Below are 12,048 nucleotides of genomic sequence, written 5' to 3' on the forward strand. Positions count from 1 at the left end.
TGATAATCATTTCAAAATCTGTCTGAAACAATTTGTTACTAAAAGTAAAGCATCAACATATATTTTGTAAACCATTATACAAAGACTGGAGAAAATATTTGCAAAAGATATACCTGATAAAGGACTATTACCCAAAATTCACAAAGAACTCTTAAAACAAACAATAACAATAACAAACAACCCAATTTAAAAATGGGCCCAACACCCTAACAGACACTTAACCAAATAAGACCTACAGATGGTCAATAAGCATATGAAAAGACGCTCCACATCATAAGCCATCAGGAAAATGGAAATTGAAACAGCAATGAGATGCTACTCCACACCTATAAGAATGGCCAAAATCCAGATTACTGATAACACCAAATACTATGGAGGATGTGGAGCAACAGAACTCTCATTCATTGCTGGTGGGAACGCAAAATGGTCCAGCCACTTTGAAAGACAGTTCCATGGTGCCTTACAAAACGAAACATACTCTTACTGTCATACTCCTTGGTATTTACCTAATGGACTTGAAAACTTAGGTCTACATGAGAACCTGCGTGTGGATGTTTATAGCAGTTTTATTCATAATTACAAAATCTTGCAAACAATCAAGAAGTCCTTCAGTAGGTGAATGGATAAATAAACTATAGTATATCTAGACATTGGAATATTTGTCAGCATTAATGAGAAATGAGCCATTAAGCCATGAGAAGACATGGAGGAAACTTAAATGCATATTACTAAGTAAAAGAAACCAATCTGAAAAGGCCACATACACAACTATTTTCTGTAAAAGGCAAAACTATGGAGATGGTAAATGGTTGCACAGGTTGGGGGCTTAGGGATGTGGGAAGGCAGAGGACCGAGAGTTCTAAGGGCTGTGAAAATACTCTATGATATTATAATGATGGATACATGTCATTTATACTTTGTCCAAATACACAGAATGTACAACATCAAAAGTGAATCCTAACATAAACTATAGACTTTGGGTGATTATGATATGTCAATGTAGGTTCATCCTTGGTAAAAATATGTGAGTGATGTTGATCATGGGCGAGGTTGTGAATCATGTGAGGGCAGAGGGTACATGAGAAATCTCTGTACCTTCCTCTCGATTTTGTTGTAAATCTAAAGCTTCTCTTAAGAAAATCTTTAATTTTTTTAAATAAGAAAAAAAAGAAAATCTTTAAAAAGATAAACCAAAATAAAGCCAAAACAAAAAAGCAAACCATTATTAACTTAGAACACTGTTAAGTAAAAAAAAAAAAAAAAAAAAAAAAAAAAAAAAGAACACTGTTATCACTGTATTAAGATTGACCATTTTTATTTACTTGTTCAATGGGAAACAGCTGAATTTATAATAGCAAGTCTACTGGGAATGGTACGTCACCCACAGGCCATGCATCTATGCAACAGTACAGAGTGGATGAACATTATTACTGTGCCATTAGCAAATGCAACAATTAAAAATTACCATAGTAACATGACTATATCAGGCCTTTATAGCAGCTTGTTTGGCCACAGAAAAACCTGTCCTTTATAGAATCCTCAGCCTCAAACATTTTTGGGAAGCCCTCAGGATACTTATGTGAGTCTGTGAATCAGTCCTGTGCTCTACAGATACTACTCAGTGTCGTACACAGTGTAGTGATCCACCATGATGCAATATTTTTAGTTCTTTTTTCTTTTCTAAAATCTGGGTATGTTCATGGCAGTTTTTTGCACATATGAACATCTTCCAACATTCTGGTATGGGGTAGGAGGAGATTGAAAGACAGGAATGCTTTAGAAAAGTAATCTCATGAGTTATTCACTATGTAAAAGAAGGAAATAAAGTGTTGATAGTGTGTGGCCACTATCACTTCTGACCATTTTCAAGTAAAGCAACACCATTTAGATCTGGATAAATTTAGAGCTCATAATAATATATAATAATATAGTTCAGGAACTGGATGGATTTTCTCAGTATGAGGGGCACATTTTGGAACGGGGCTTATTTTTTTAAGGACCCAATACTATGGAAATAAACACTATGTCCTCATTTGGGGAATGGAAAGAGTGTGGTTAAATCATTATTAATGAAACTGACAGATTCCTGATGGACAATTTCTTTTTCATTCGTGCAAAACGTTTGAAATGAGAAACCTGAGGTATTTTAAGATGCCATTATTTATTTTGTTCTAATTGGCAGGTAACCCCCAAGACAGTACTGTCCCAAAGAGCCTTTGCAATTACTGAAGAATTTGTAAGGTAATTCTTATGTTCCTCAATTCAAAAGAACCATGTAATTGTAATTATAATAGAAATTCCAGAAAATGAGGTCAAAGTTCACCCCAAGATAATTAACCTACTCTACCCTGGGTTAAATATGTATGGAAACAATAGGGACAAATTGAATGCACTGAGCATTAAAACTGTCAAAATAGGAATGTTGAAAATATGTTGTTAATGCTTAAAAATAATTTGTACTCTAAGTCAAATGACCATTTGCCAGGGAGAACCAAAGTTGAGAAATTTCTATTAAAAACATGACTCAGAGGAAAAATTGCAGAGGCTGGTAATGAAGGAAATGATCTGATATTATCCCCAATTGGTTATTCCTAAGATCACATGATCTGGGCGTCTTTAAAAGGAGGTTATCTGGGCTCCAGAAGGTCATAACACCTTACAGACCACGGCAGCTTTTTTCTCATCTTGGAGATAATCCTAAAAGCTCATAAAATGTGTGATGCTTTTGTGGGTACCTGGAAACTTAGCTCCAGTGAAAACTTTGATGATTACATGAAAGAAGTGGGTAAGAAAATATGTTGTGGGGTGACTGGATTTATAACTTTTTCTCTGGGGACAAGGGGCTTATGGCTGCTTTATTGGCGAGATACGAGATGCTGCTTTCTATACAGAAGCTATAAAAGTAGCAAGCGAGAACCATTTGTTTGTAGAAACATTCTAGACCAAAGTCACAACTAATGGTGAGCCAATATATACGTTAAAAAAAAAAAGGTCTACCTGGAATTTTTACAGTCCATAGAAGTGACAAGATTTTATTTCACTGCTAAACTGGGGTATCTTTGTTTTACTTGGCCCTTTGCCTGTTTCTCATTTATTCTCTCTTGCATCTAAAATAAGTAAGACTATATTCCCCATGATTCAAAAATTTCTATTTGAAGCTGAAAGCACTACATTTCTCTTTTTAATGTAGCTTTAAAGTAAACATATATTAACTAATTATTTTATTTTCTGTCAATCTGTTAAAATGTGGTTGTTTTATGGGAGCCAAAATCTTAATTTCAGAATATATGTTGCTTTAAGGGGTTAAATATTTTTTGACTAGGAATTACGTGGGATGCCATAGGATTGCCAAGTAAGTCAAAGGACAATGTTATATACATTATGTACCTTCCCTTTGATAATGGAGGCTTTCAGGCTTTTAGAACAAAATGTTCCCTGGATAATTACTGTGGTGAAGCAAGAGGGTCCGGAGGCTGGTTCTCACTCAGCTTCTACCTTGAAAGCCCCTCTCCTCACACCCCTCTGCATGATAAGGTTGTATCAATGGGTAACAATTTGAGGAGGGGTTTTTAGAGGGGTTAGGATTCTAATCTATCTCAAGACTTCACCTTTTCCTGAATCATACAGTATATATTTTTTCCTTGTCTGTAAGCACTACTATTTTCCTTGTTTATAGATTATGGACGTCAGCATCAGTGAGAACTAACTTTCTAGAATATCAACTAGTCATGATTCAAGAAACTAATTAGTACGAGCCGATACAGAGATGTCAGGATTTGAGGCTATTTTGCTATTGATTTTTAGGAACACTTTATGCTTTTTTAACATTCATATTTAAATTCTTGTACCATTGTGTTTTAAAATTATAAAGTACTGATAGTAAGGAAAGACAATAAGATAGCTCCTGAAATTAGTTGCTCTAGAGATGACCAGTAAGCAGGTAGTACTTTCATCAGTCAAAGAAGGACTGAATAAAGCAAATGGAGAATGTGATTTTTCCCAAGGTCAGCCATTCTGGAATTACACCCGATGCTGCATCCATTCATTATACTGACTCACTGCATGTATTTGAAGATATATTTTGTAACAGAGCCAGGCCTTGATGAAGCAATATATCTTTCCATGTGCAGCCATTTTTTTCAGACAGGGAACTAAATAAGAGCCTCAGCATCGCTTGTTTGGTATACTATTTCTCTCCCTTTTACCTCTATCTAACCTTTGGTATAGACAAATAGTCTGTCGTCAAAGTAGTAGCTTAGATTTATGTACATATGTTAAGAATTTCAACACATTAACGACTGCCATAAATTCTGTATAACATATGCAGTGACAGCAAGTTCCCACTGTCTACATTAAGCTGTAAGCTGTTCACCCCTTACCTTACCTAAGGAAAAAAGTTCCTTTTTTAAAAAAGAGGGATTTGCAACTGAGGTGATTGAGAATCAAAGTATTGATTTTTAAACTTACTCAAATAGTGGTTCTTCAAATTTTGAAGTTTTCAAAATTGACTAGACCCTCTTTAACCTTTCCCACAGTTTATTCTTAGATGGTATGTAGGAAACATTTTGCCTTTTGGAGAAATTAATCAAAATCTTCATTTCATAGTAGAGTAATTTGGAAAAGCCAAGAAAATAGGACTTGGCAGCAAACGTGATGAAATGTGACTTTTGTACACCCAAACAGCATATTTTTAAGTGGAGTAACTCTATGTTGGTTTTAAAAGCCTATTGAGAATTCTCTTTGACCATGGATTTTTGTTTTCTAAAAAAGAAAGGTCGAGGTGACCCAAGAGTTTCATGAATTGAGTAAAATGACCATTGCTGCCCTAATGGCTGAGATGGCCAGTTGATTTGCAAGTGCAGTCACTATATATATAAAATCTCTTTTCCAGAATTACCAATGTGTCTCCTGTGGAGTTGTATCTGAAACCAGGAAGGAATTTAGATAGACCTATACTTAATCGTACCATGGGTTTCTTTAAGTATTATCCTGCTTTACTTATCTGCAGCAGCTGTTTAAATGGGGCTTTTAAGAAACTCACTGGTGTCTTTGTCCTTTTATGAGCACATACCCACCTATACACACTCACCCACCTATACACATACAAACATAAACACACATACGCTACAGCTCTTTGTTACACATGAAGGAAAATTGTGAACTTGACAGTTTTTTTTTTCTTTTCCCACCCATAGGAGTGGGCTTCGCCACCAGGAAAGTGGCTGGCATGGCCAAACCCAACATGATCATCAGTGTAAACGGGGATGTGATCACCATTAAATCGGAAAGCACCTTTAAAAATACTGAGATTTCTTTCAAACTGGGCCAGGAATTTGATGAAGTTACTGCGGATGACAGAAAAGTCAAGGTGAGGAAGAAGAAATTAGAGAAGAATAATAGCATGGTTTCTAAAACACTGCAGACAATAAGAAGCCATTTTGTATAAAAGGAGGGAAACTATTCATTACGGGTCAAAGATCCCTGACTTCTAGACTCAAACCATGTTGCCTTTGATATTTAGTTGGTGAATCTTCTCCTTTCTATAAAGTTGTCTTTATTCTTTTAAAAAAGTGATTAACATAATTTATTTGTCACACAATATATAAATTATGTGAAGTGAATTAAAATAACATAACAATTTTAGAGAATGTTTATGGAAGAGTGGAAGCAAAAAAAAAGATGATCATCTCAACATAAATTTATTATCTACATTTTTACAGTATCATTTCAAGTATGTTTTTGTATAATATTCTGATCATAATGCATTATTTGCATGCTATTGTTTTTGACACCCATTTTTTATTTTACTATATCCTTGTAATTTAGAATGACTAATGTCCTCAAAATATTCCTTTATTCAAAAGTAATCTGTTTTTGGTTTTATTTTCCTCAACCATATACAAATGGTAATCATTTTTTATTATGCTCACAGAGCATCATAACCTTAGATGGAGGTGTCCTGGTACAGGTGCAGAAGTGGGATGGAAAATCAACTACCATAAAGAGAAAACGAGTGGACGATAAACTGGTGGTGGTGAGTATCTTCTAGTTGCTTAATTCTAGGCTCTACTGCTAGGTCATCTTATAATCACTATTTTATCTAAAGAAGTAGTTAGTCATGCTTGCTTACCTAGAACAAAAAAGGTGATTCACTGGGATTATGGTTTCACTCTGGCAATTGTCCTTCAAGCTTTTAAGTTCAGTTGACACGTGCTGTGCCTCAAGAAGCATTCTATGACTGCTCTCAGCACACACCATATTGTATGATGCATTTCTCACTCAACTTAAAGATTATAAAGTTCCTGGAGGGGAGGACTTGTGTTTTCTTGGTCTTTATATCTCCCTAACTTATTATAATAACAAGTATATATAGGGGCCCAGAACGAATATTTTCAAATGATACTGTTTCCTTCCCAACATTGAAGGAGACATTAAATAAACCCATAGTTTAGTCCTGCGACTGACCAAGAAATTTTTTTGTGTGTCTAGGAATGTATCATGAAAGGCGTCACTTCTACCAGAATTTATGAGAGAGCATAATCCAAGGGACATGGAGCTGAAGTTTGCATTGAACTCTACAACATTCTGTTGGATGTATTGTCCAAACATGAATTGTTTTTTTCTACTAATTAGCAAGCAACCAATTTCACCCAAATGATCTTATTCAACGTGGATATGTTTGTTAAATAAAACCTTTTAGATATAGAAGGTGATGTAATAATTCATTCATTGTGCTGGATCTTTCTTACTCATAATTCAATGAAGGAAATAGAGAATTATATTTTTGCTTTGTTTCTCATGGAAGTAATAGGATTTTTCATGGTAATCCAAGGTAAAAAACATAAATATTCATGAATTTTCAATTGTTTTAGGTAGGAGATGATAAATTTGTTATGACTGAATATGTCATATTCTAGTCCTTTTGTAGCATGTTTACAGTCAAGTAACTATCTCTCAAAGACCTAAGGTAGTTTTAAATGTACCGAAGTGGCCCATAGCCAGCTGGGCCAAACCCTGCCACTTCATACCTTCCTATTCTAGACCGTTGAGAGAATGAGCAGTAATACACGTTGCAGAGCAATATTTCTAGAGTATAACTTTTAATCTGAAAAATTAATGGCAAACCTAAGCTATCTCTGGAGTCTCTCAAAAATTAATGCAAATAATCCCATAATGTTCATTCCAGAAAAGAGATGACAGCTTGTAATGAGTAATGATGCAAATGTTCTTACAGTGGCTTTCAAATTTTTCTTTTTTTGAGGAGTGGAACTTTTTATTAAATAAAATATTGAATATGTTTTGGAACTTTTTATTCAAATAAAATCTCCATGGATTTATAAACAAACAAAAACGATAATGAGGACTCCCAGACAGAAGAGTGTGTGTGTGTGTGTGTGTGTAAAAGAGAGAGAGAGAGAGAGAGAGAGAGAGAGAGAGAGAGAGAGATTTCTTCTGTTTTTTGTAGAAGCTTTGAAGCTATTCTAGAAATCACTGTGTGGTGCTCCACCTACATAGACGAAAATTTCTAAACTACATACCTATATTTTACAGTCAGCCAGAGTCTGTTAGTGTGCTGCAGTTGCTAGAATTCTGTTTGTGATGCTTCCTTTAAGAATAAGTCCATTATTTACTGAACACTTGTTTTTTGCACAACACCAAGATATGAAGAGGCCAGAAGAGGTGAAGTCAGCTCCTGATCATAAGAATTTACTTTTTTTGCAAAAACAGAGAATCAGATTCTCAGTTTGGGCTCACTGGAGGATTAAAGAACTCCACATAGAAGCCTTATAGGGACCCAGTAAGACAATTCTTCATAAATGAATATTTATTAAGCACTTATTTGGTCCCAGGCACTTCATGTGCTTTACTTCATTTATTATCACAATAATCCTATAAGGCAATTTTAGTATTCCTGTTCACAGATGAGGAAACTGAGGTTTACAGTACAAAAAACTACCTAGGGAATAAACAATCTGAAACTCAAGAAAGCAACCTTGGGTAGGATATAGATCTAGGAGTCCTCAGTATCCAAGTGGTTATTTATTTATTTATTTATTTAAAGATTTATTTATTTATTTATTCCTGAGACATACAGAGAGAGAGAGAGGCGGGGGGGGGGGGCAGAGACACAGGCAGAGGGAGAAGCAGGCTCCATGCAGGGAGCCCGATGTGGGACTCGATCCTGGGTCTCCAGGATCAGGCGCTGGGCTGAAGGCGGCACTAAACCACTGAGCCACCAGAGGCTGCCCCAAGTGGTAATTTAATTCATAAATGGTGATGAGATCATCCAAGGATAAGGGAGAGTTAGAAAAAAGAAAGACTTGAAGGTGATCAAGTGGATGTCCTAGGCACCTCAACTCAACATGTTCTACGCTAAACTTACCATTGCTGCCCTCTTCTCCTCACTCCCTAAAACTTGTTGATCATCCTATTTTCCAAAGCTCAGTGAATGCCAGGATGTTTTGTCCAATTTCCCATTCCATAAATATTAAAATCATTATTGAATTTATCTTCTTCCTCACTCCACGGCATCTATTTTATTTTTAAAAAATCATGTTGATTCTATCAACTTAAAATTTCTTTAATGTTTGCTTTCCTCATTTCCATTGCCAATACCACCAAACATTTTTAAAATTACTTCTGGACTCTCCTAATAAATTTTATTTATTTATTTATTTATTTATTTATTTATTTATTTATTTATTTATTTATTTTATTTATTTATTTATGATTTTATTTATTTATTCATGAGAGACACACACACACAGAGAGAGAGAGAGAGAGAGAGAGAGAGAGGCAGAAACGGCAGAGGGAGAAGCAGGCTCCATGCAGGGAGCCCAAGGTGGGACTCGATCCCGGGTTTCCAAGATCAGGCCCTGGGCTGAAGGCAGTGCTAAACCACTGAGCCACCTGGGCTGCCCAATTTCCCTCTTTTATTCTCAATTCTCTCTTCTCTTTTCCAAGTTCTATAGACTTCACAAATAATATTTATACATTTATACAATTTATACAATAAAAACCTGACCTGTTCACTCACTGATTAAAAGCTGTAAGTGATGCCCATTGCATCCAGAGAAGGTCCAATCTCCATAGCGTGGCATGCATATTTGTCTTATACTTGCCTTTTCCCAGATGTGTAGTTTGATCATTGTTCTTATTGTCTTTGTATTCCTTGCTTCCATCATACCAAGCAATTTTCATACTTTTTTTTGCCTTAAGTTGTGTGTGTATGTGGGGGGGGTGGGTGGGTTTGTGTGTGGGTGTGTTGTGTGTGGGTATGTTCTGCTTCCTTCTGTCTAAAACTCTCCCTTCCCTCATCCCGAAACTTCCTCATCCCTTAATGGTTCCTCTGTGCTAACTTTTTACAAAGTTGCATTAGGCACCACTTCTAATTATGTGTATTTGTGGATCTAGGTATTTTTGAAAATTTACTCTTCAAGTTTATTCTTATTTTTCAGAAGAAAAATGGAAGCACTGAGTAAGAAGATTCAGTTCAATGTAAATTTGCTAGATAAGTTAATTTCTTGCTTCTGTATTTTCTTAAAACTAAAGCCATAGATACAAGAAATATCTTTGAGTATCAGTTCTCAAATTCATCCTTCTTGAGACTTCTTGACGCTCACATAATTTTCCATTGTCTGACATTGCTTCTACCAACATATATACAAAAACATAGAGAAGATTCTACTCTTAAAAGAAGAAAGACAGGGGACAGCCCGGGGGGCTTAGCGGTTTAGCACCGCTTTCAGCCCAGGGCCTGATCCTGGAGACCCGGGATCGAGTCCCATGTCGACACTCACAGCATGGAGCCTGCTTCTTCCTCTGCCTGTGTCTCTGCCTCTCTCTCTGTCCCTCATGAATAAATAAATAAAATATTTATTAAAAAAGAAGAAAGGATCAAGTATATACTTCTCAGAAAAACAGATGTGTGGGTATAGAGTCCATCTATATTTCGAAGTAGATAAGAATGTTTCAAAAAGCCATTCACTCAGTCTTCAGAAACTGTGAGATTCAGATGACATGATAGGCCAGCATATCCTTTGTTTTCTCCAATTCCCATCACTACCATCATTGAACTATAATTTCTACCTTAGAAATACTTCTTCCAAATCCCAAATCAGTACTGGCTTAAATTTTTATTTGAAAATTATGCATAAGTTTTGAAAAGGTGACCTAACCTATTTAGAATAGTGATTTTCACCCAAGTCATTATTGTTGACTTGAACCATTGTGTGGTATGTCAAAATAAGTTACTACCAATAATAAAGTATATAAAAATTTACAAATTATTTTACTTTAAAAAATAAATTACTTAAATTCAATATTATCCTGTAAAATACTTTTTTTTAATAAACATGTACTTTTATTTGCTTTCTTCAATGGGAAAGAAAGAAGTTATCATCTGCACTTGAGAATTACTCAAGGGTTTGTGAGGCACTTGTGAAAAGTTACCTCTTCAGGTGTGTTGCTGCTGAAGGGAAAAATAGATTTTGAAGTCTTGAGTTAGAACATGTAAGCCTCCAAGATGGCTGCCAGGTAGTGATTTTTTTTTTTTTATCTTTGGGGTCTAGCTTTTAAGCAGTGTGTTTATAGCACTGCTAGCCAGACTGTACGGATACAGGAAATGGCTGAGTGAAGGAGTAAGGCACAGCACTTAGCTAGCTTATCAATGAACATCTCTCTAATTTGATGTGAAAAACACAATATTGACCTTACATCTAATTATGGATCCATCCATTTATTCATACATCAGCTGTATCCCAATGCAGGATACAATAAAAGGATTCACACAGAGTCAAACAAACAGAAAATTGTAGGCAACAGGAAAAAAAATCAGTCATTGAGAGCATCTCAAGGGCAAGGATTGTGTCAGATTTGTAGCGAGATCCCCAGACCCTGGCATAGTGAACAGGGGAGTTAGAGCTTAATAAACGATTCTTGAATGAGTAAGTTAACTATCTTCTTTGCGTTAGGTGTGGTATGGAACACAGAAAGAATGGTAGCCCATATTCATATTCTTAATGTAACAGAGAAATAGCATGAATACCATCACATTACCTCAGAAAATTGTCCTGATATTCCCTCTCTTCCCCCAAATCTAGGAAAGGTTAAAACTTTCCTCTCCATGAACACAGAAAAGTGTGTGTTCTTAGTATAACAAGATATTACTACATTCCCATTTCTCATCTTTCCCATTCACTAGGTTATCACTGCTTCTAGAGCATGTCACTTACATGTATACCCAGAATCTAGCATAGTGCCTAAAAGATGGTAATCCCTCAGTAAATTTTAACAGAATGAATTAAGATGCAATACAGGGGAAGAAATGGATTATACACTAAATTATGTGGTATATTCTATGGACCAACATGTGTTGGAGTAGTCAGAGTTTTCAACATAGAAGATGTATTTGCGTTAGGCCATGAAAGATAACTGTCATTAATTGCTTATTAATTAGTTTTATGATAGAATAACTTGGCAAATACCAAGCAGATTTTCTATGTTTTTCAAGTTTAGTTGGCATAAATTCAAATTAGAATTAGTTATAACATTAGGATGTTAAATGTAATCCCCATGGAAATAAAAAAGAAACTAGTTATAGAAAACAACAAAAGGAAAAAAAAAACAACTAAAGGACATGAGAAAGGAATTTTAGTGTTTCACTACAAAAAAAAACAACTAAACAAAAAAGAAAATAGTAATGCAGGAAATAAGGGGGAAAAAAGCTACAAAGCACATGGAAAACAGCAAAATGACAGAAATAAATCCCTCCTTATCAGTAATTGTTTAAATGTAAATGGAGTAAGCACTCCAATCAAAGACAGAGGTTGGCAGAAAGAATGAAAAAACATAATCTAACCATATGCTACCTATAAGAAATTAACTTTAGATTCAAAGATCGAAGCTGAAAGTCAAAGGATAGAAAAGGATATTCCATGCAAATAGTAACCAAAAGAGAGCAGAGGTGGCCATACTAATAACGGACAAAATAGGCTTATATATTAATGAAAATTTCAATACAGCAAGAATATATAATAATTATAAACA

The 12,048-nt window shown here is 35.2% G+C and overlaps 1 protein-coding gene across 1 annotated transcript; it reads left to right on the top strand.

The window, feature by feature from the left end:
- Positions 1–2,636: 2,636 nt before the first annotated feature.
- On the top strand, positions 2,637–7,297 carry FABP4 (fatty acid binding protein 4). The gene is made up of 4 exons (XM_055318228.1): positions 2,637–2,785; positions 5,196–5,368; positions 5,933–6,034; positions 6,490–7,297. The coding sequence occupies exons 1-4, from the start codon at positions 2,713–2,715 to the stop codon at positions 6,538–6,540; spliced, it is 399 nt and encodes a 132-aa protein (XP_055174203.1). The 5' UTR covers positions 2,637–2,712; the 3' UTR covers positions 6,541–7,297.
- Positions 7,298–12,048: the final 4,751 nt, after the last annotated feature.

The sequence above is a fragment of the Nyctereutes procyonoides genome, unplaced genomic scaffold (genome assembly GCF_905146905.1).
Source record: "Nyctereutes procyonoides isolate TBG_1078 unplaced genomic scaffold, NYPRO_anot_genome, whole genome shotgun sequence".
Taxonomy (NCBI): Eukaryota; Metazoa; Chordata; class Mammalia; order Carnivora; family Canidae; genus Nyctereutes; species Nyctereutes procyonoides.